At 35.6% G+C, this 26,039-nt stretch overlaps 1 protein-coding gene and 1 long non-coding RNA gene across 2 annotated transcripts; one reads left to right on the top strand and one right to left on the bottom strand.

Moving 5' to 3' along the window:
• Positions 1-1,061: 1,061 nt before the first annotated feature.
• Positions 1,062-17,476, bottom strand: LOC113065889 (NXPE family member 3-like). The gene is made up of 7 exons (XM_026237440.1): positions 17,471-17,476; positions 15,881-16,246; positions 15,333-15,748; positions 15,173-15,243; positions 14,526-14,729; positions 9,841-10,181; positions 1,062-1,332 (listed from the first exon to the last, which is right to left on the bottom strand). Exons 1-7 carry the CDS (start codon positions 17,474-17,476, stop codon positions 1,135-1,137), a joined length of 1,602 nt encoding a protein of 533 aa, XP_026093225.1. The 3' UTR covers positions 1,062-1,134.
• Positions 17,477-22,954: 5,478 nt separating this feature from the next.
• On the top strand, positions 22,955-24,502 carry LOC113065983 (uncharacterized). The gene is made up of 3 exons (XR_003279105.1): positions 22,955-22,979; positions 23,775-23,792; positions 24,329-24,502. It is a non-coding gene; the product is annotated as an uncharacterized LOC113065983 (long non-coding RNA).
• Positions 24,503-26,039: the final 1,537 nt, after the last annotated feature.

Below are 26,039 nucleotides of genomic sequence, written 5' to 3'. Positions count from 1 at the left end.
TGGGGGCAGAATTGTATATTTTTATTATTTCATATAGTTTATCGGTATTAAACAAAGACATTTTTTTCCACCAAAAAGTATAATTATCACAAATGTGATATTGATTTTCAATACTGATCCCGATATTGATATAGTTTGCTTGGTAACAACCCAAATAACTTCTTATTTTAATTGACTGATTCAATTTAAGAATTTGACTGAAAAGATGAGGCACACATTTAGAACTGATCACCACACAGAATATGAATAATATCAAAAACATTATGAGTCAGCTGTCCATGGTAGTTCTTAAGATATAAGCACAATAACACTATTATACTAATACTATTATTTAACTACTCTTCTAATTGCCATTGCTGATAAAATCCCAGAAAATACTGAGACATTTTTTGTCAAAATCTCTGCCTGTGTTGTCATGCCTATAGAGGCCATTTACAAACTCGCTGCCTGTGCTGTCACATCTATAGAGGCTGTTTGTGAACTCTCAGTCTGTCCTGTTCTGATCAAGGTCTCTGTTTGTCCTGTCACGGCTATGGAGGTGGCTGTAAACTAACTGCCTGTCATGGTTATGAAGGTAATTTCTTCTGAAACCTCAGTCTGGCTAATAATACTATTATTTAACTACTCATCTAATTGCCATTACTGATAAAATCCCAGAAAATACTGAGACATTTTTGTCAATATTGCACATCCCTAATTCATTTAATGTTTAATGATAGGACAGGATAGGACAGTCATTTAATGTTTTATATATATACATATATATATATATATATATTTATTTATATATATATATATATATATATATAAACTGATTGTGGTATGCTGAAAACAGTTTATAATATTATAATTTTTATTAAGTTTAAATTGTATTTACTGTAAAATTACCCAAATGAATGGAAACAGACAAAACAGTTATAACATAATAACTTTATTTACAAATTGATCCGTTAAAACAATTTAGGTTTAGGCTTTCTAATGCAATAAATTATCCATTATTCATAAGGGTATTTGTAAGCTGTTCATACAAGTCTGCATACACGTTTTTATGCCGTCTCATTGTGTGTACATTGCGGATGATAGCAAAGCAAGATAAATATTATTCTTTGGGGCTGTGTAATTGTAAATGATTAATCAGATAGGACAGACATATGACAGAAACAGATTGACCTCATTAGCAACGATAACAGGTCCTGGGTGAATATTTTCATGTAGATAGTGACAGGAAGTCATCTGCCATACATCTAAGTAGATTATTCCATGAACATCTCTAAACATCTCTCGCATCACTGTGTTCAGCTGCATGGTTAACCAATCACTTTGAAAAATATTCTGTAAGAACAGAAATCAGAATTACTGCAACAAACAGGACGTTTGTAGTAAATTAACCTTCCATAAAATAAAATATAAAAGTTTATAAAGACATAGATTGGTTGAGGTAGAATAAACATATTTAGCCTACAGATATAAAGATCAGTAGCAAATGATACTGTCAGACCTGGAATAAGCAATGCTGGTTTGGAAAAACTACATAAAGTCTGTTGTTCATACTGTATGTATTGCTACTGTGCAAATAACATCCCACGGATCAACCACAACATTGAAACCACTGACAGGTAAAGTGAATATCATGTTAGTAAAATGTCCCAAATTGTTATGTGCTCAAAAAAAAAAAAAAAAAAAAAAAAAAGCAGGTGAAAAGATCTGAGTGACTGTGACAAGGGTCAGATACTGATAGACAACCGAGTCAGAGTATCTCAAAAAGATCTTGTGGGGAGTTTGTGGTATGCATATGTCAGTACCTAACAGAAGTGTTTCAAGGAAGGACAAACAGTGAACTGACATCAGGGTCATGGGCACCCAAGACTCATTTCACCTTCAGCCTCTATCTGCTGAAGGTGAACCAAAAACTACTGAGAGCAGCTCTCAGTGATACAGTATGTGTCGGGTCCCCGCTATAATAGCAGAAACATTCACAAATGTTTACAGAACAAGCGGGAACCCAGTGTGCCTGTAGCTTTCTCTATTTCAGTTTTATCATGTGATAGAAAGTCTTAGGCCTTTTCAAGCCGAAGGGCAAACTCATCTAATCTGCGGTCTATTATGCATTAAACTAAGAGCGATTTAAAGACACAAAGCACTGACATCAAGTTAACATTCGCTAACTAAAAAAATAAATTATTTCTAATCAATGACTTTATAACCACAAACAATCTGGATTTTATGTTTCTTAACGAATTTGGCTAGAAGACAGCTGCAGTGCAACAGTCCTCAATGAAGCAGTCCCTCCTAACTTCACTTACATGGGTGTCTGCAGGACTGTAAGGAGAGGTGGAGGTATAGCTGCTCTATTTAAAGGTGTCTATCAATGCAAGCAAGTTTCATTTGGTCAGTACTTGTCTTTTGAATATTTAGGGATTGTGCTCAAAGGTGCTCCACGCATTCTGTTTATTATTATTTACAGGCCTCCAAAATACTCTCCACCCTTTGTTGAAGAGGTCACATGTTATTGATGCTTTCCTCAGAGTTTGACTGCTTTGCTATTGCAGGGGATTTTAATATTCTCATAAATAATGCAGAAAACAAAACTACAAAAGAAATGATAATGGTTCTAAATACTTTTGACCTGATTCAGCATGTGCATGGACCCACACACAAAGGTGGACACACTCTAGATTTAATCATCAGTAGGGGTCTAAACTTTTAATCCATTGTTATTAAGGATGTAGCACTATCTGATCACTTCTGTATTTTATTTCAGATATCTTTTATCTCTGCTCCCACTGAATCTAGATCTGTCTCTGTCAGAAAGAGATGCATTAACGAGAACAGTGTACTATTTATGGAGGCCATATATTTAACACCAAGCATTTCTGCAGACTTCTGTTGATATTCTCCTTGATTCCTTTAACTCAAAAGTTAAGAATGATATTAATGATATTGCTCCAATAATAGTCAGTAAGACAACAAACAGACAGAAATCAGTTTGGAGAACATCAACGGCAGTTCAGACTATGAAAAGACAATGCAGAAAAGCTAGACAAAATTTCTTCTCAGACCTTATAAACACTAACCTCAACCACTAACCACTAACCTCAACAGCCACTGTTGAGAGACTGACAAACCCCCCAAGTCAGATTTCCAGTGAACTGCTCTCAGACAGCAAATTAATTGAGTTTGCTTCCTTCTTTTCTGAGAAGATCATCAACAACAGGAAGGCGATTGACACATCCTCAGGCAATGCAGAAGTCAGAGAGATTTGGCCACAATATCAAAAAAGATACTGTCTACTTTTGAAGCAATTGAAAGCAAAATTTTGTAAGAAATAGTGCATCACCTAAAATCGCCAAACTGCTATCTTGACACACTTCCCACATCTTTTTTCAAAACTGTGCTTAATTGTTTAGAAGCAGATCTCTTAGAAGTGGTGAACACCTCACTTCTTTCTGGGACATTTCCAAACTCCCTGAAACCTGCAGTTGTTAAGCCCCTCCAGAAAAAGAGCAATCTTGATAACACCATTCTGAGCAATTATAGACCAATATCTGATCTTCCTTTTATAGGCAAAATAATAGAAAGGTAGTTTTTAGTCAGCTGAACAAATACTTAAACTCAAATGGATACCTGGACAATGTTCAATCTGGTTTCCGACTGCATCACAGCACAGAGACATCACTCAGATAATAAATGATATTCGCTTAATTTCACACTCTGGCAAAATATCAGTGCTGGTATTGCTAGAGCTCAGTGCTGTGTTTGACACTGTCGATCATAACATACTACTAGAGAGGCTGGAAAACTGTGACTTCTGTGATGGTACTCATATAGTTCAGGTCATACTTAGAAGGGAGAGGCTATTATGTGAGTCTAGGAGAGCATAAGTCTAAGTGGACGTCTATGACATGCGGAGTCCCACAAAGGTCAATTCTTGCACCGCTATTGTTTAGCCTGTTTTTGCTCCCACTAAGTCAAATAATGAGAAATAACCAAATTACCTATCACAGCTATGATAATGATACCCAGATTTACCTAGCCTTATCTCTAAATGACTACAGCCCCATTGACTCCCTCTGCCAGTGTATTGGTGAAATTAATAGTTGGATGTGCCAGAACTTTCTTCATTTAAACAAGGAAAAAACGTTAAAAGTTATTGCATTTGGAAACAAAGATGACGTTTTCAAGGTGAATGCATACCTTGACTTTAGGGTTCAAACAACTAAAAATTAAGTCAGGAATCTTGGTGTGATCCTGGAGACAAACCTTAGTTTCAGTAGTCATGTCGAAGCAGTAACTAAATCAGCATACTATCATCTAAAACATTGCAAGATTTAGATGTTTTGTTTCCAGTCAAGACTTGGAGAAACTTGTCCATACCTTTATCACCAGCAGGGTGGACTATTGTAATGGGCTATTCACCGGCCATCCCAAAAAGGCCATTAGACAGCTGCAGCTCATCCTGAACGCTGCTGCCAGGATTCGAACTAGAACCAGAAAATCTGAGCATATCACACCAGTCCTCAGGTTTAAAGTACTTTTACTCATCTATAAATCACTCAGTGACCTAGGACCGAAATATATTGCAGATATGTTCACTGAATATAAACCTAACAGAGCACTCGGATCATTAGGATTAGTAATACAGTACCAAGGGTTCACACAAAACAAGGGGAGTCTGCCTTTAGTTACTATGCAGTTCACAAAGAAGATCTGGTCAGTTCACAAAGAAGTGCTACTGTAACTCAAATTTTCTAAGAGACTTAATGCTGGTCATTATTGAAAGGTTTCAGAACACACAGCACATCATTGTTAGTTGTATGGGCCTACATAGCCTCAGACCAGGCAGACTGACCATGCTGAGTGCCCACAATGGACCTATCAGCATCAAACTGGACCACTGAGCAAATGGATGAAGGTTGACTGGTCTCATGAATCATGTTTTCTTTTAGATAAGGAAGATGGCTGGGAAAGTGTGCATCAATTAACTGGTGAAGAGATGGAATGTACTAGTGGAAAAAAGTGGGCCGGCAGTGGTAGTGTCATGGTCTATCCAATGTTCTGCTGTGAAACCTTGGGTCCAGCCCTTCACCTAGATGTTACTTTGACACATACTACTTTACTAAAGATCGCTGACACTATGGCAAATGCCACCACCATGACCAGTGACTGAAGCATGTGTCCTAAACCCAACAAACTTATTGGCTGAAGACAGTCAGTGACATCACTACTGGTGTGCCGGTGAGTAGTTCACATCATCAGCTTTTTTGTCTTAAGGAGCCATTTGTTTTGTGTATGTGCATAAAAAAAAAAAAAACCACCAAGGGGAAACACCCAGTCAAGTGCTTCAGGATGACGAATTGTGTGTTATGAGTTTGGGTGAGAAGCACACGTGTTCAGTTCTTGAGGGAGCTGAATGTGCTCATTCTGAAAAGTTTTCAATGAAGAAGCTCAGTTTGCTTGTCCCTATTCTTGAGGGAAAAGCTGGCTAGCTAGGGACATATGATGACAAAGGCACAGCATTCGTAGGGATTGCAGGTCGAGTTGGCAGAAGAAAAAAGGTACGTCCCTTTCACATTCTTCAGTAACTAACTCAAGGTCTGCTGAATCAGGACATTTTTCCCCTTAAATCATTTGAATCAGAAGATATCACTTTATTTCCATCTAGCCAATCAGAGTTGGATGTCACTGAGGAGGGTAGAGATGTTATAAGTGGGTCCTCCCAGCCTTCCTCCCCAACATATGATGATCTGTGTGATGTTATGGCCCATGCCACAGACAATCTAGATCTTCACTGTTCAAGCATTGGTCGGGAGGTTCAATGAAGCGAGGCCGTGGTCTGCAAGCTTTAAGAGATATTTACCATGCCAATCCTTTGGGGAACCTGGCTCATCATGGTGTGAGGATTGGAAAAAGCACCAAAAGGCGAGTATTGCCTCTTGTGTAGCACACTCTGCGAGTATACATTAATGAGCTCAGGAATACCATCCCTCCTCATTTCTGTTACTATTCTAATATGTGCCAAAAAACAAAATAGCACAGGTTATAGTGAAAGTGACGTGACATACAGCCAAATATGGTGACCCATACTCAGAATTTGTGCTCTGGATTTAACCCATCTAAAGTGCACACACACAGCAGTGAACACCAGTGATGCGTGGGCTGATCCAAAATGAGCGGTTGCCTGCGGTCACCCACGGTTGCCCGCAGTTACGAGTCATCCAAAAATATTTTTAATGACATTTGGGTCGAGGTCGGTCGTTTGAAATAAAGATGCCAATTAAACCTTTGCAATTTACATAGTTCTATACACGATTTTGAAATACATAGGCCTACACTTTATTGGATGAATTACTGGCGCGAAGATGACGCACGAGTTCAGTCTGCAAGTAGAGATGGAGGCAGCAAGAGAAAAGGTTAGAGGGTTAAACCTTATTAACGGTTTTTGGTAAAACATGATTTTGACAACTTCATTAAGTTTTGTTTTATAGAAAACTCCTTTTAAAAGATTTTCGTTTGGTATAAATTGTATCTTAATTTTGATCAATGTTTTATCAATCAATTGCCCGTATTTATAAATAAGAAGCAAATATATAGCAGACAATGTAATGAGGCCCCGGCACGATCACTTGCATTGCATGTGAACTGGAGGATGGCGAAACTCAGCGTGTGCTTTACACTCACAGATTTGAGAAATATGGGCTATATTTTACAGAAAGCTTGAAACAGCAACTTCATCTTTGCAGCGACATAGAAAACACCAGTTTAATACTAATCCATTAAATGTCTCCTTGCATATTTTCAAACCAGCAGGCCATTCTGGGTTGAGCGAACGACCCCACGAAATGAGCGAGCGGAGCATAATATATGGAGAAATGTGCTCTCCGCTCACGAGCTCTGATCGGAACAAACCTGAACCTCACGTCTGCTGAACAGAAACATCAAAATAGACATTATAGATAGATACTTTACAACAAATTATGAGCTTATTGAATTTTTTTTTTATAAATCTTGACAAAATTAGAATATAATGTTTTTTTTGTGTGTGTGTGTGTGTGTGTTTGTTTGTTTTTGTTTTTTTTTTGTCTAGTTTCTACGTCTATGGCCCAATGACGCTATGATGAGCATTTACTACTTTTAAAAAATCCGGGTCAGGTACAATATTTTCTCTTCCTTTTTTTGGGGTCCGAGTTGCGGGCGGGTTAGTTGAAAACGTTTGTCGGGTGCGGGTTATTAATACATTGACCCGCATCACTGGTGAACACACACACACACCGTGAACACACACCCAGAGCAGTGGGCAGCCATTTATGCTGCGGCACCTGGGGAGCAGTGGGGGGTTCAGTGCCTTGCTCAAGGGCACCGAAGCCCTAAGTCATGGTACTGCCGGCCCGAGACTTGAACCAACAACCCTAGGTTTAGGAGTCAGCTTCTCTAACCACCAGGCCACGACTTCCCCCCAAGCAGACTATATGACTATATGAGTGCACAAGGTTGATGCTGCCTCTCACAGGAAACTTGGGTTTTCTGTCCAGAATGACCGCCCTTATAGCTCTTTAATGAGGACAGCAGTATCAAGTGGTTGTAGCTAGCACTTAGTGGGCTTCCATTGGGAAGCAATTCCTATGGGTCGAGCATAGTCCTCTGCTCCCTGCAAGACCTTTTGTCTGATATCTTAGAAACAGACAAGATGTGGCTTTGCCTCAAAAGATTGAATCTCTACTTGTTGTTGTCACATTTAGCAGGTCTGTGAGTTCATCTTGTGAGGTCATGTGTGTGTGCTGGCTATATATTGGTATACCTGCAACTCTGGGCAACTCAGTATCGCTGGAGAGCTGATAGGATTTAAGTCTGGCTCATCAGCTTCTCTGTATATTGTTGCTGTGTTTTGTCTGTCTGTCGGATCATTGTGGTGCTCATGTCCTTTAGTTTTCTCATGCTGTGTCTTCTGTCTCCTGTTTTCCTGTTTCGTTGTCTGTGTTGGATTAATTCTCTGGACTTTTCTTGGACTCTACCATTTGTCGCCCATTGTAGTCCCTGTTCTGCCAAGTTTTATGCATCTGCACCCATGACATCCTTACTCTCTTGCATTGTGTTTTGATTGTTCCTCAATAAACTGTTTAACTGTACTTTCGAGTGAATCTTAAGTTTTTTTGCCTGACAGTTATATGGCACATGTAGAATTTTTAAGATACAGAACATATCCCTTTAACATAAAATAGAATCCTCCCCCGTTGTTGAAGGTCTTGAAGTAGGGTACTCTGCTTCCCAGTAAATTTACCTATCTCCTAGAACCCAACGAGAAGTGGCTTTCAAATTAATTTGCATCCTTTCTCGTTGTCATGCACCTTTGGGAGTAATGGTTTCTTGAGATTCTGGATAGAGCCAGACAGGGTTTTACTGAGGTAGAAAAACTGTAGTTCCCCTGGCAGTGTCATGGGGTTGAATTAAAAAAATGTCTTGCCTACGATGGCGTGTTAGTGCCACGTCGACAAAAAAAAATCTAAGATTACGAGATTGTCACAAATAAAAAAATAATTAATTGTTTCACATAAATACAGTGATCTGATCATTACAGAGCTTGAAAAACACATTATTGTAAGACACATAATTTGTGTTTAACTATAAAACTGATTTTGAAAGCTGAGAGATTAAAAGTAGGTCTATCAAAAGCATGAATCTTATTGCTATTGGGTGGCTGGCGCACTACAAATATCAAATGCAATGGAAGATATTAAATATTATTTCCAAGCATACTGTCCCCGCGAGTATGATAAATGGTATGATTTCTCATAATAATCCCACATACTTTTTAGTGTATTAAATAAGAGAGCTACAGCGACCACAGAGTTAGTTTTCTCCAACTTAATTTCTACTATTTAAATCCTCAAAACATTTCTACTTTATTCTCATAGTATTACGACTTTATTCTCGTAATATTTCGACTTTATTCTTGAAATATTTTGACTTTATTCTCGTAATATTTCGACTTTATTCTCATAATATTGCAACTTTATTCTTTTTATATTACAACTTTATTCTCGTAATATTTCGACTTTATTCTCATAATATTGCAACTTTATTCTTTTTATATTACAACTTTATTCTCGTAATATTTCAACTTTATTCTCATAGTATTAGAACTTTATTCTCGTAATATCTCAACTTTATTCTCGAAACATTTCAACTTTATTCTCGAAACATTTCAACTTTATTCTCGTAATATTTTGACTTTATTCTTGAAATAAAACTACTTTAATTTCGTAATCTTTTAATTATTTTTTTCAACGTGACACTAAAACACCATCATAGTTGCCAGACCCACAAGGAAGGGAGGAAAGTTGGAAAAAGCTGGAATATTGTATATTGTATTGGGCTTGAAGCTTGGGTAGTGGCCTTAGAGAATATTGTCACTCACAGTTCACTCACAGATGTGTGCCTAAGTAGGGGACTTTGTTTACTTTTTTTTTTTTTTTTGCAGTTATGTTCTTTGAGTCTTACATTCATAGACAGGGATTAAGCCAGGACCAAGCCTTAGTTAAAAGTTTGTTATTTGACAGAACAATGGACATGACAGAGAACTATTTTACTTATAGCAGAATGGTCAAGAAAATAAATGATAATCATTATTCATGATTTATATTTCATTGTAAAATAGCACTTGAATATGATTTTATGGCCCTTTTATGATCCCTATGAGCAACAGTGTTCCAAGACTTTCAGTATACACGTAAAGGCAGAAGACCAAATTTGCCATATTTTCTTGTTTACCATAAATATTATCATGAGAAAACAAGGTAGAAAATGATTTGGAAACAAAGTAGGATGGGAAGTGACCAAGTATACCTTTCGTCCTGCAGTGTTTCCAGACTTGATGATGACAGTAGTCTGTGGTGCACGGCTCAGCAACGCAACAACAGACTGACGGATTTTGGCCACTTCATGGATGTAAAATGTTATTGGGTGGAAAACCCGATGGGCAAAGATAGTGAAGACAACAACTGCATGAGGATCACCAGCTATTTCATCAATTTCATTGGCAATATGATGCAGGTCGGTAATGAGCATTTTATAAAATCGCAAAGGAACACCGTGTGGCTTCCAGTGCACAATTATATTATTTTTCATCTCCACTGCCATCAGGGGTCCACCTGTACGAGGAGTGTGGAGATCCATTCTTGTTAAGCCTAATAAAGACAAGCAAAACTTACATTAGACTTATAACAGCCACAAGAAGTACAGAGCCTATATAGAAAATCATCATCAATCATCATCATAATTTAAGATAAGCATTATTTTTTATAAAGCCTGAAATCAAAAACCCATTCCAAAAGAACAACACAATGGCTTTATGATAGAAAGTTGAATGTTCTTTAGTGGCCAAGTCAGAGCCCTGACTTAAATCCAATAGAAATCTATGGATGGACTTAAAGAGAGCAGTTCACTGCAGTTCAAAATGAATTTGACTGAACTTGAGCATTTTTAGAGAACTGTTGCTTTTTCTTTCATTACTGTGATGTTGTAAGGCAGTATTTGTAATATGAAGCTAGGGAAATGTTTTCTTCTTTCCTTTTATATTTTGGAATGAGTTTTGATTTCAGACTGACTTATTTTTGCAGAACACACACACACACAAAAAAAAAAAACGAAACGAAAATGAAAAAAATACAAATGTATCAACGGTCTTTAAGCATAAAATACTTTGTTGTGATCAAAGAAAGTTTGGAACAAAATGAGGTTGAATAAGTGATGACAGAATTTAAGTGCACAGTATCTTTTTGAGTGAAACTGAAATACATACATGTCAAGTCAAGTCAAGTCACCTTTATTTATATAGCGCTTTAAACAAAATACATTGCATCAAAGCAACTGAACAACATTCATTAGGAAAACAGTGTCAATAATGCAAATGACAGTTAAAGGCAGTTCATCACTGAATTCAGTGATGTCATCTCTGTTCAGTTTAAATAGTGTCTGTGCATTTATTTGCAATCAAGGAACCGGAACTCCATTGGTGACAGAATGGAGAAAAAAACCTTGGGAGAAACCAGGTTCAGTTGGGGGGCCAGTTCTCCTCTGACCAGATGAAACCAGTAGTTCAATTCCAGGCTGCAGCAAAGTCAGATTGTGCAGAAGAATCATCTGTTTCTTGTGGTCTTGTCCTGGTGCTCCTCTGAGACAAGGTCTTTACAGGGGATCTGTATCTGGGGCTTTAGTTGTCCTGGTCTCCGCTGTCTTTCAGGGATGTAGAGGTCCTTTCTAGGTGATGATCGACCATCTGGTCTGAATGCGTACTGGATCCGGGTGACTGAATAGTGACCCTCTGATCTGGATACAGACTGGATCTGGTGGCTACGGTGACCTCCGAATAAGAGACTAATATTAGCGTACAGTAGATGCCATTCTTCTAATGAGTACATTGGGTGGTATGGGAAGTGTTCCCGGTTCCGGTTTACCTAATTAATGCAGCCTAAAAATCCTTTAACGGATTTGGATATTAAAACCATATTAGTATGTTATGTGTAAGCCAGGTTAAAGAGATGGTTCTTTAATCTAGATTTAAACTGCAAGAGTGTGTCTGCTTCCCGAACAATGTTAGGTAGGTTATTCCAGAGTTTAGGCGACAAATAGGAAAAGGATCTGCCGCCGGCAGTTGATTTTGATATTCTATGTATTATCAAATTGAGTTTTGAGAACGTAGTGGGCGTAGAGGATTATAATGTAAAAGGAGCTCATTCAAATACTGAGGTGCTAAACCATTCAGGACTTTATAAGTAATAAGCAATATTTTAAAATCTAATATGGTCATACTTCCTGGTTCTAGTAAGAACTCTTGCTGCTGCATTTTGGACTAGCTGTAGTTTGTTTTCTAAGCGTGCAGAACAACCACCCAATAAAGCATTATAATAATCGAACCTTAACATTCCTGCATTTGACATTGAGAGCTTAGGTCGTAATTTAGATATATTTTTTAGATGGAAAAATGCAGTTTTACAAATGCTAGAAACTGGGCTTTCTAAGGAAAGATTGCGATCAAATAGCACACCTAGGTTCCTAACTGATGACGAAGAATTTACAGAGCCATCAAGTCTTAGACAGTGTTCTAGGTTATTACATGCAGAGTTTTTAGGTCCTATAATTAACACCTCTGTTTTGTTTTTTTTTCAAAATTTAGCAGTGAGAAATTACTCCTCATCCAGTTTTTTATATCGATGTAATAATAAAACCTTTGTAATCATCGTGAAGAAGGAGGCGGGAACCGGCGCACAATCAAAACATCATTTTAATATTCAAAATAAACACAAAACAGCGCACCAGCCCCTCGCGGACGACTGGTGCCCGCAAATAAAAAGCAAAACATAAAATATGGCCCAGGCCTGGTCCTCTCTCGTCCTTCACGGTCGTCACTCCAGTTTTACATCCTTCCATCTCCTACGTCGGACTCGAGACTGGCGGTGGGGCGCAGGTGCAGCGCATCTCCAATCACTACACCTGGCCTCACTCCTCGTGCCCACGTCTCTCGGCCCCGCCCCACTCGTCACAATCGACTATGCATTCCATTAGTTTTTCAAATTGGTGTGTTTCACCGGGCTGCGAAGAAATATAGAGCTGAGTATCATCAGCATAACAGTGAAAGCTAAAACCATGTTTCCTGATAATATCTCCCAAGGGTAACATATAAAGCGTGAAGAGTAGCGGCCCTAGTATTGAGCCTTGAAGTACTCCATACTGCACTTGTGATCGATATGATACATCTTCATTCACTGCTTCGACCTGATGGCGGTCATATAAGTATGATTTAAACCATGCTAATGCACTTCCGTTAATGCCAACAAAGTGTTCAAGTCTATGCAAAAGAATGTTGTGGTCAATTGTGTCAAATGCAGCACTAAGATCCAATAAAACCAATAGAGAGATACAACCACGATCAGATGATAAGAGCAGGTCATTTGTAACTAAGGAGAGCAGTCTCAGTACTATGATATGGTGTAAATCCTGACTGGAAATCATCATATATACCATTTTTCTCTGAGAAGGAATATAATTGTGAGGATACCACCGTTTCTAGTATCTTGGACAGAAGAGGGAGATTCGAGATTGGTCTATAATTAACTAGTAATTTGGGGTCAAGTTGTGTTTTTTTTTTTTTGATGAGAGGCTTAATAACAGCCAGTTTGAATGTTTTTGGGACATATCCTAATGACAATGAGGAATTAATAATAGTCAGAAGAGGATCTATGACTTCTGGAAGCACCTCCCTTAGGAGCTTAGATGGTATAGGGTCTAACATACATGTTGTTGGTTTAGATGATTTATCAAGTTTACACAATTCTTCCTCTCCTATAGTAGAGAATGAGTGGAACTGTTCCTCAGGGGGTCTATAGTGCACTGTCTGATGCAATACTGTGGCTGACGGCTGAACGGTTACAATTTTATCTCTAATAGTATCAATTTTAGAAGTAAAGTAGTTCATACTGCTGTGATGTTGGGAAATGTCAACACTTGTTGAGGCTTTATTTTTCGTTAATTTAGCCACTGTATTGAATAAATACCTGGGGTTATGTTTGTTTTCTTCTAAAAGAGAAGAAAAAGTAATTGGATCTAGCAGTTTTTTAATGCTTTTCTGTAGGATAGGTTACTTTCCCGCCAAACAATACGAAATACCGCTAGTTTTGTTTTCCAGCTGCACTCCATTTTTTGGGCTGCTCTCTTTAGGGTGCGAGTATGCTCATTATACCATGGTGTCATACTGGTTTCCTTAACCTTCCTTAAGCATAAAGGAGCAACTTTATTTAAAATGCTAGAAAGGAGAGAGTCCATAGTTTATGTTACATCATCAAGTTGTTCTGAAGTTTTGGATATGCTAAGGAATTTGGATACATCAGGGACATAACTTAAAAAGTATTTCGTGGTAAAAGTGATGGTTCTTCCATACTTGTAACAAGAAGTAGAATTTACAATTTTGGCTATATGAAGTTTGCACAAAACTAAATAATGATCTGAGATTATCATCACTTGGCTGCATAATTTCAACACTATCAACATCAATTCATGTGACAGTATTAAATCTAAAGTATGATTTCGACAATGAGTAGGTGTTGTCTAACCCCAGTATAGTTCAGAATGTCTATAAATTCTGATCCCAATGCATCTTTTTCATTATCAACATGAATATTAAAATTACCAACTATTAAAACTTTATAAAATCACCAAACTTTTTAATAAAGTCTATATGGTGCCCTGGTGGCCTGTATACAGTAGTAGAATTAATTTTTATAAGCCATTTTTGTAATAGCATTTTGCTAATTTAAAAATTAAAAAAAGTATTTTTGACGTTTGCTTGAAAAGAGTGCCATATAGTTTGATATTTTCATCTAATACCAAGACATTAATATATGTTGATTCATTTTCCACATACTTTGTGGCACCTCTGTATGTCAATACCTTGTTTATTTTTATTTTTATACATTCATGCAAAGAAGTCTCATAAAATAATAATGACAACAAAGTCATATCATTGGATAACTTGCCTGGCACATTTCTTTCTAAATACTCAAACCACTGCCTTGTGGTGGAGTCTCCCAACAAGTAGATAATTTTGTTTTTAAGACAATTTGCCATTTGGGTGGAATTGAACTGTTGAGTGTTGCATATAAAAGACTTCCAAACATCTTTCAAATAGAACCCAGCTGGAACCAGTGTTGTCAAGCCAGATCTGCATCTCTCCATTGTGCCTAAAGCAAAGAAACATTTACCTGAAAAGACTGTCAATGCAAATTCTTCATTCATTTGTAACATTACATTATAGATGTCAGTCGTCTGATATGTGATCTGTGTAGCCTATATTTTGTTCATTTCCTATTTGGAAAAAAAATTAATAAAATGTCATTAAATAAAATAAAAATAAAGACAAAGCAGAAGAAGGTGTATTGAAAGGAGAATTCGGCTAGATGTTTGGTTTATAGTGTAAGTTTATGGCTTGAATATTTAATTTACTGAAACACTGCCAATGTGTGCATGATAATATTTAACATTAAGATGAATAAGCAAAATATGCCAGAAAAGTTTTAATATCACACACTTGATCAAATAAAATACTCAAGCAGAAATGCGTTTATTGAATTATAATAATAATAAAAAGAATACATGTTAATACATTTTCCATATGTTAACATACCATTGCCTGCAGTGTTGGAAAGGACATTTAAGTTGATTTTTTCTCCAGAAATAGCAACATTTGTTAATTCCCTATGAAGAAATTTTAATAATTAATTTTTCTAGAAATATTTTTAGTTTTAAAAATTTTCTGAATTACATATGAACACTTTCAAACTTACTTTGTAAAAAGTTGATTCTCAAATGCATTTAAAGGGCTTTTAAAACCTCCCATTGAGTGATGAACCAGTTTGTCACAGGAAAGTTTCTTCGGTCTCTCACACTGCCACACCGTCCTCATTTTTATATCCTCATACTCACAGCAGCAGTTGCCTTTACTCCAACTTCCATCTCCACCCCACTTAAGATTGCATTCTACTACTTCACTGATCCTGGTGTTTTCGGGGCCTGGACCTTCAAAGTGGCCATTATAGTGGCTGCGTGGGAATGAAGACTCTCTGTATTTTTTAAGAATCTGTACAACCTCGCTGGAGTGCTCAAGACGTACAAAAACTTGTGCCTGACCTTCCCAGGGCATGAGAAGAACAACAGAGTACGTTCCATTACAATGATCCAGAACCTCCCCATACACACTCGCCTTCAAGAAGAATGGAATAGGTCAAGTGTACTGCAGTACTGCAGAAAACTAATGTACAGTATGCTGGTAAAGTAAGCTAACAAACATAAACATATGCCATATTCATAAAACTGTATCATAAAATAAGCACACCTTTAGGTTTGAATGGAAAAGCTTTGCTTTGAAAAAATCTCCTCCGTATCTTTTCATGTTGTTGTTGTGGTCTCTGGCTGTGATAATAATGGAGATGTTATCTCCCACTTTGTAACTGTTTTTGAGTCCCACAATAGAGAATGTTGAGTGGACTGGGCTTGTGCTCAGATTCAGCTGATTGATTTCTTTATCTGGACCAGGCCAGTCAAGAGCCTTCTGCAGTCTTTCCCATTCCTCATCACTGATTCCCATATCAAGTGAGGATACTGCATAATAATAATTGCTATTTTTATTTCCGGAAGCTGGTTTAGGCCTGGGGGTCAGAAATGGAGACATCTGATTCCCAATATCCAATGTCCATAGAACCTGAGAGAGAAGCAGAATATAAATCACTCCAAATTATTATTATTATTATTATTATTATTTTATTATGTAAATGTTTAAAGTTCAATATACACTGTAACAAGATTCCACAGCCCATTTGCTGCCTTCATCTTTATTTTATTGTATATTGTATAAGTAATTTGAATTAAATTAAACTAGCAAAAAAATAAAATAATAATAATAATAATTCAAGATGGTTTCATTTAACTTATAAAAAGTTGAAATTGCTCATCTGATGTAACCTCAAAACAGAATTTGCCATAACTTACTACGTCACTTGCTTGTAATTTATTCAACCGAATATAATCTTGTTTAACTTAAATAATAATAATAATAATAATAATAATAATAATAATAATAATAATAATAAAAACATTCTACATCCTCTCGTTTGTGTGCTTTTATAAAACAAAAATGATCCCACCCTCATTCAGTGGAAAACCTATTATCATTTCATCGGGCAGAGGTGCTGGTCAGGAGACACTTGAGAATGTTTTGTACAATCCTTTTGTATTCCTTTCAATCTTTATTTTATGCATAAGGCGTCATCTTTAAACCCTTCCGCGTACAGATAATATTTATGAGATCATACTCTCTGTATATACACTTTCCACAAAGGAATAAAGATATGTATAAATTCAATTTACATCATATATTGAGCTATTGAATATGAATTTGAAGAGAAGCGTATTTAATTTAAAATTCAAAGACATTCAACAGCCTTATTTAGCCCATTGAATCCTTGACATTAAGAGAATGTTCGTTTTTTCCTCAGCTGATCAGCTGTATTTCTAACGAACTGAACTGAATACTGTTAAAACAAGTCCATCACAACGCATTTAGACAAACGACACTTGCAGCCTTAATTTAAAATGCTTCAGTTTGTTAGCATACATTCAGATTTATGAACTGAACTGGAATTTATAATGCATTCTCATTACAGCCAAAATAAATGCGACACAGCCCTGTAGTTATGTCAGGGGTAAATAAAATTAATATTTATTTCATTATTATTTTATAATCTGCGTTTAAGTATATATTTGTGAACATATGCAAAAAGAAGCATGTTCTGATTTAGCACATTTTATTGTTTTTTTCAACAGTTTAGCATCTTTTAACCAAACTAAAATACCAATGACGAAATTCTGAATTATTATATAAACAGGAGAGTTTAGCCAAAAATCGAAAATTCTGTCATTTACTCACCCTCATGTTTCAAAACTGTACACCTTTCTATGTTCTGACGATATTGTTTTCATGTTTGCTTTACTGGGGAAATGACAAATAAGAATCTTCAAGATGATAAAAATCGATTGAAACATTTTTTTCAATGTAATCTTTGTATCCATTTTGGATTTCTGAAATAAGTTTACAGGCCTACCATTTTCGTCAAAAATATGATTTAATGATGGTCATCACTGAATAAAAAGTGCTGAAATACTCAATCTTTAAGTCCATTATTTTTTATAAAAAATGCCAAATTTGCAGTATTTGTTTATTAATGTTTTTAATATATAATAATATAAATCAATATTATTTATTTAATTGCATTTATTTTTAAATACTTTAATCATATAAATAATATTAATTAAGAATATTATTAATATTTGAATGTGGAATAATGATCAGGCAAGAGCCATTGTTGTCATGTGACAAGAAAATCATAAAACATATAAGACCCCCATCATAAAATATGTTTGAAATCATTGCTATTTATAAAATTGAAGTAGCATAAATTATTTTAAACAGTATAGAACCGACATGAATTCAAATATTACATTTCTGAGAATGCGTTCACGTGTGTTCTACTATAGAATGTTAAAAGATGGTTTCTTTTTATCATGTCTTTATCAATCTTGTCATTGGCTTAAACATGTTGTCTTATAAACACAAATATATTTGGAAGAATGTTTGTAACCAAGCAGATCTCACAATCCATTAACTGCCATTGTAAAAATTATTATGATCATTAAGAAAACGAGATCTGCTTGGTTACAAACATTCTTCCAAATATCTTTCAGCAGAACATAGAAAGTTATACAGGTTTGAAACATGAGGGTGAGAGAATTATGACTATTTTCATTTTTGGGTGATGTATCCCTTAAACACATTACGGTTGTTTGGCTCATTTCTTGTAACCTCCACCCCCAGCTCTTCCTGGAGCGAGCTTCAAGTCTTCTGCCATCGCTGCATCCACTTCAGACTCTCCACCTCTTCACAGCATCTGAGGGAAGAGAATATATTTATTTTTAAAGTAAATAAAATAAAATATTTTAGATAAATTACATGCAATTATTTTCTAAATATCTTTATGGTCTACAGCTAAAACTTGGAACAAAATGAATGAATCATGAATGAAACATTAGAAAAAGGTTATCAACATGCATTAGATTTTATTTGTATTGTATAAAAGATCTTGTGCTTTAAAGCTGCAGTAGGGAACTTTTGTAAAAATATATTTTTTACATATTTGTTGAACCTGTCATTATGTCCTGACAGTAGAATATGAGACAGATAATCTGTGAAAAAATCAAGCTCCCCTGGCTCCTCCCAGTGGTCCTATTGCCATTTGCAGTTACAGACCGCTCCCGGTAAGAAATCAACCAATCAGAGCTGCAGTCCGTAACTTTGTTTGTGTTCAAAATGTAGAAAAATGTATATAATAAGCGAGTACACCATGAATCCATTTTCCAAACCGTGTTTTTAGCTTGTCCTGAATCACTAGGGTGCACCTATAATAAGTGTTTATATTGGACTATTTTAGATTGCTTCGGGGGTACCGCGGCGGAGTAACACAGTACCTTTGTGATTCTTCATAGACATAAACAGAGAGAAGTAGTTCTGGCTACGATGTTCTTCCGCAAGACGCAAGCAGTTCTGTTTATTAACCGCTAGAGCGTCAAAAGTTACCTACCGCAGCTTTAAAGGGTTAGTTCACCAAGATAGCAAATTTATGTAATTAATAACTTACCCTCATGTTGTTACAAACCCGTAAAATCCCTGTTTATCTTTGGAACACAGTTTAAGATATTTTAGATTTAGTCCAAGAGCTCTCAGTCCCTCCATTGAAGCTGTGTGTACGGTCTACTGTCCATGTCCAGAAAGGTAAGAAAAACATAATCAAAGTAGTCCATGTGACATCAGAGGGTCGGTTAGAATTTTTTGAAGCATCGAAAATACATTTTGGTCCAAAAATAGCAAAAACAACGACTTTATTCAGCATTGTCTTATCTTCCGTATCTGTTGTGAGAGAGAGTTCTAAACAAAGCAGCCTGGATATCCATTTTAAACATTTTGCATCTCTAATACACATTAATCCACAAATGACTTAAGCTGTTAACTTTTTTAATGTGACTGACACTCCCTCTGAGTTAAAACAAATCAATATCCCGGAGTAATGCATGCACTTAAACAGGACACTGACTGAACTGTGAAGAGAGAACTGAAGATGAACACAGAGCCGAGCCAGATAACGAATGAAAGACTGACTCGTTCGAAATATAATTTATTTCTGTGATACAAAGCTGAATTTTAGGATCATTATCACATGATTCAACCATGATTCTAATATGATGATTTATTATCAAAGCTGGAAACAGTTCTGCTGCTTAATATTTTTTCAGAACATGTGATACTTTGATGAATAAAAAGTAAAACAACAATATAACAACAATATACAATACTGATCAGTATTTTTTTTTTCTTTTTTTAAAATAAAATCAATACTTTTATTCAGTAAGGATGTGTTAAATTGATAAAAAAGTGATAGTAATGATCTATGGAGTGAGATTCATGCCAAAACCTCACACACACACAAAATGTGTTTTACTCACACCCAACGATTCACAAACAAACTCAGTGTGGTTTGCAAATACAAAACATCACTCACAAACTACCCAGACAGCAAGCCAACATTGAATAAACATTGTTTTTCCATCTGAATCATCATTATGGTTGATATTGAAATTTCAATGCAAAATAAATGTTGAATCACCATTATCATATCGATGAAAACCTGATGTTATTAATGTTGATGGCAACAATATTGGAACAACATTGACAAGACTTTATTCAGCATTGTCTTTCTTCCGTATCTGTTGTGAGAAGATTCTAAACAAAGCAGCCTGGATATCCATTTTAAACATTTGCATGCATCTAATACTAATAATCCACATTAATCCTTAATGTTAAGCTGTTAACTTTTTTAATGTGACTGACACTCCCTCTGAGTTAAAACAAATCAATATCCCGAGTAATGCATGCACTTAAACAGGACTGAACTGTGAAGAGAGAACTGAAGATGAACACAGAGCCGAGCCAGATAACGAATGAAAGACTGACTCGTTCGAAATATAATTTATTTCTGTGATACAAAGCTGAATTTTTAGGATCATTATCACATGATTCAACCATGATTCTAATATGATGATTTATTATCAAAGCTGGAAACAGTTCTGCTGCTTAATATTTTTCAGAACATGTGATACTTTGATGAATAAAAAGTAAAACAACAATATAACAACAATATACAATACTGATCAGTATTTTTTTTTTCTTTTTTTAAAATAAAATCAATACTTTTATTCAGTAAGGATGTGTTAAATTGATAAAAAAGTGATAGTAATGATCTATGGAGTGAGATTCATGCCAAAACCTCACACACACACAAAATGTGTTTTACTCACACCCAACGATTCACAAACAAACTCAGTGTGGTTTGCAAATACAAAACATCACTCACAAACTACCCAGACAGCAAGCCAACATTGAATAAACATTGTTTTTCCATCTGAATCATCATTATGGTTGATATTGAAATTTTCAATGCAAAATAAATGTTGAATCACCATTATCATATCGATGAAAACCTGATGTTATTAATGTTGATGGCAACAATATTGGAACAACATTGATCCATAGTTATCTTTATGATTGATTAAGCATTGATATTTGGTTACCGGGTGATCCCTGAATGTGTTGAAAAGTAATTGATTTATAGTGGACAGAGAAACGATGCGGTTGTTTGAAAAGTCATCAAAATATAGTTGACCGGGAAATATGATAGAAAATGCATCGAAATATAGTTGACCGGGAAATATGATAGAAAATGCATCGAAATATAGTTGACTGGGAAATATGATTGAAAATCCATCGATTTTTGGTTGACCGGGAGATCAACGGGTGGTATACCCAACGTACTGCACCGGACACAGCTCATTTCTGGACCCTTGGCACAAGTACAGGTAAGCTTGCTTAATGTTCGATATGAACCCAGACAGCACAGGCACACGTTGTGTTTTTATACAGTCTGTGGGCAGCTGAAGAGACTGGCTCATTTTCAAATAATGTTACCGTTAACTTGTTTAGACAACGGTCACGGTAAATTAATATTAAAGCCTTTCGTGTCCAGCAGTTTCTCGGAGGGAAAATGTAAAAGCAGTTTATTAAAGAGAAGTCCTGACTGCTTTATCGTCGTGTTTTTCACTCTTTTACAGGCTGCCAGAAAGAATCTACTATATTCTACTATATTAATCTTACTATAGTGAGTGATTATTGAATGAGGCTGTACATTATAAATGTAATGTTTTAACTCTAGATGTTTGTTTGTGTGAATGCTGTGTGTGCGGTGAGTTCTGCGCGAGGAGCAGAGTTGCCATGGAAACGGGGCGTCAACACAAAAAACGTTACTGGCAAGCAGTAATCTCCGTCTCTCGCTGCGGTTTACGCTGTTTTAGGTAAGTTTAGTCGCTAAAATCACACAAATATGATATACAAATGTTTCTGACACGTTTCTTACTTGTTATTGACATTTCAATTAAATTTATTTTATAGAAATGGTTTAGTGTCTTCGAAAAAGTCCGTTAGCATCTATCTTAGCAGTTTTCAGGTAATGTTAGGCTAATTTTGAGCTCTTTTTGATGAAACTCTGGGCTTTTCATCAAATCGTCGTGTGTGTATGAGATATTTTGATGGCTCTGAATGTTTTGCTGGTGATTTGTCAGTGTTTTTTTTTTTTTAGAAAAGGCTGATTTACTGAATCGATGACGTCACTTACACTGAGAGTGTAACGTTAATCGGCTGAAAACAAGTTCACATGAGTTTTGATATTTCATGATAAACAGATATTAATACAAATTGTTCTGTGATTTCAGGTGGACAGAAAGAAACTATACAGAACAAAGTGAAACTCCAAGATTTTTGAAAAGAAAATTTGTGAAATATATTCTGAAAAAGGCATATTAATGTATTTCATGAGCTTCTTCAGTAAATCTGTATTTCTAAGTCAGTATCTCCCTTCAGAAATGTGGCTGAAGGGAGATACTGACTTAGAAATACAGGTGAACTCATGAAAAGAAGCTCATGAAAGAAGCTCATGAAATACATTAATATGCCTTTTTCAGAATATATTTCGCCAAATTTAAGAAGTCCCTGACATCAAAACGTAAGTCACACTCATCCTAAAATTAAAAATATAGATTCTGTTATTTTAAGATTATATTATTAGTAGTAGAATTTGTATATTACATATGTTATTATTGTTGTTATATATATTATTCTGTCTTTTATCTGCATTTTACCTCTGCTCTATCTTGTTTCCTTCTAATGAACCTGGAACTGCAGAGTAAATATTGTTGTCTCTGTGTCAGATGGCTTGTTTTGTTCCTGGACTCTTCAGTGATGATGAGCAGAGTCTGAGTGAACCTGCTGTCAGACAGTAAGTACCCTGAGTACCCTGGGGTTTCAGTCAGGGCCTTCAGTAAACAACTGAATCAAACAAAATCCTTAATGGTTAATAGTTACTAGTTAATATATTATTAATCACTTATAAATCATTGAAATGTCAACATTGTACTATTATCTCAATAAACATTATAAATAATTTACTAAGCTTTCTGCACCCCCTAATCTAAAGTGTAAACTACTCATCAGTTGTACTCATCGGCTTTCATTTGCTTTTGGATGTTTGCGTCGCAAGTGATACAGCATTGTACTTGCACAACTATTGTACTTCATTTTAATACCCAAACCCGGACCTCTGACACGCCAGGCAAAAGTTCTACCACTGAAACTTTTGAGCTGACAAACAGATATATTGTAGCTTGATATTCACTATAGGAAGAAAGTGCAGCATAAAAAATAGCATATTTTAGCATTCAAATCCCTTTAACATTTATGGTGATCTGAGAGGCCGGGGGAGTCCAGTTAATGGGGCGTAATTCATTAGCTTTAATGAGAATTGTATATTTTATATGCCTACATTAAAGTGTATTTCGCTTTTTATATTTTACATTTATTTCTTGAATGCTACTATTACATCAACTGTAGCTGAAAAGAATAAACCACTGTATATTTAATTTGTATATTATGTCGTTTATATTCTTTATTTTTAAATTTTTAATAACAGATTGGTTACCGGAGTACATATGTATAAAGTACAGTCACCCTGTATGATTGTGAATTTTAATTGCTGTTTTTAACAGAGATTTTTGTCTTTTCTGTTCTTTTACAGATCACTATTGCACACCAAGTAAGCAAAACAACATTTTTGATTTCATTTTATTTTATTTCTGCAAACAACTTGCACCACTTGCAATTGGTTTTCCAGCCCAAAACCTCGTCAAAAACTGAATGCAATGGTTTTTGTCTATGATTATTTTGTCAAAACATCTTTTGTCTATGGTAACTCTAATCTACATTAACTATTTAATAAGTATCCAGTTATTTATATTAAATTTGTGGAGTTAACAACTACTTCTGAACCAATAAAATAATAAACATAAACATTTTTGAGTCAATTGGCCTCATACATTTTCCTTATGAAAGAGGTCACTGCAAGCTAATCCTTTTTGCCTCCCTTTAATTCGAATACATCCATGAACAGGCAGTTTTGAAAAGTGCTTTGAATATAGGGGAAATATGATCTAGCCTACAACACGAGGACTTATTGCCTTATCTGATCATTGAAAAATCATAGGCCTAGGCTACTGAATTTGTTCAAATATATGTTCTGTTTAACTTAAATGCTATATTTGTTTTGCATTGTGATTTTATTTTCTGTTTTAGATGCTCTTACTCAGCAGATGGGGACAGCTACATCACCCAATTTTCACCCAAAAGTGGCTGCGCTATTCGCCAGACTGGGCAGGAGGAACTGGACGACAACTTATGCAGGCATCAGATGACAATGAAATGTAAATAAAGAGTAGAGAAGCTAATAAACATGAATTTGATTTTAAATAGTGTGGTGTGTTCTGTGTTTTATACAAGATTTTAAATGTTCCATTAATTTTTTACATCCTGGCTGTAGATAAAGCAGGCTATTCAATTTATGGCATTACATTTAAAATTAACATTTTAAAACGATTGAAATTCCATTGAAATCACGTTGATCCTTGGTTCAGTTGAAATTTCAACATTGTTTCAATATTCCTGATAATTGAAATAGCATTGAAATTCCGTTGATCTATGGACAGAATTTCAACATTGTTTCAATATTAAATCAGGGTGCAAAATGATGTTGAATCAACATCAGAGTTCGATGTTGATTCAATGACTTAATGTTGACAACGGGATGTTGATTCAGCATAGTTTCAATGACTGTTTGCTATCTGGGTAATGCATTTTGTTCTGCAAATAAAAAACGTAGCTATCAAACAAATACAGTATGTTTTAGATGAACAAAGAAACGTATGTCTTCAATGACAAAAATATCTTCCAAGTACAAACTAAAATCTTTCAAGTACAAAACAAAATCCTTCAAATACAAAACAAAATCCTTCAAGTACAAAACAAAATCCTTCAAATACAAAACAAAATCCTTCAAGTACAAAACAAAATCCTTCAAGTACAAAACAAAATCCTTCAAGTACAAAACAAAATTCTACAAGTACGAAAAACTGTCACGTGACTTTTGGCACAAATTTTCCGACTTGCTGATCCGCACGCAAATGCCTACAGATCCACACACATGCTAGTAAACGGTCATGTAATTCGCTCAATAAGATTAGCTCAAAAAACTAGATGAAATTTGTAGGCAAACTTTTAAGTTGGCTTGAAAAAGCCTAGTCCAAAAGTTAAGGCAATACATTTCGATAGATAGGCAGAAAGAAAGAAAAAATAGGTGGAAAAAAAACAAAAACAAAGAAGAATAGATAAAAGAAAAAAGTAACACATCCGGCGGGCAAGCTATCAGGCTGCAGTACACAGAAGGGTCTTGAGTGCATGCCAGACATTCCTTATCCTGTAAATCATGGCTGGAAGATGGTATGAGATTTCTACGGAGTGGACTGGATGCCACTTCCTCCAGCTCCAGAGGCCATCATACTGGAACTTGTGCACTGCTTGTGTAAAAAAACGAATTGTGTTAAGGGTAGATGCACATGTAAACTGCATGAGCTGCCATGTACAAACCTCTGTCAGTGTGTAAACTGTGACAATAGGTCACTTGAAGATGAATTGAAGATGTGTGTATATATGTACACATGGGGAGTGGTGTGTTTGCTACTCCTGCAGATGTAAGTCTGTATGACACGTTTATGTACATTATAACTCTGCTCTGTTTGATAGCCTATGTTATTGCAGTTACATGCAGTTTATGTTCTTTGATAGTAATAATCTTATTTCTATTACATACAGTTCTAACATTAGAGCTCTTAGCTCTCCGCTTTGAATATTGGATAGAATGTTAGTATACTGACCCTTTAACGTTATGTCAGATGTAACTGATAATTAAATATATGTATTAAACATCAACAGGTTCATGTTCATGTTTGCC

Source organism: Carassius auratus, chromosome 49, assembly GCF_003368295.1.
Source record: "Carassius auratus strain Wakin chromosome 49, ASM336829v1, whole genome shotgun sequence".
Taxonomy (NCBI): Eukaryota; Metazoa; Chordata; class Actinopteri; order Cypriniformes; family Cyprinidae; genus Carassius; species Carassius auratus.
This window is presented reverse-complemented; position numbering and strand designations above follow the sequence as displayed.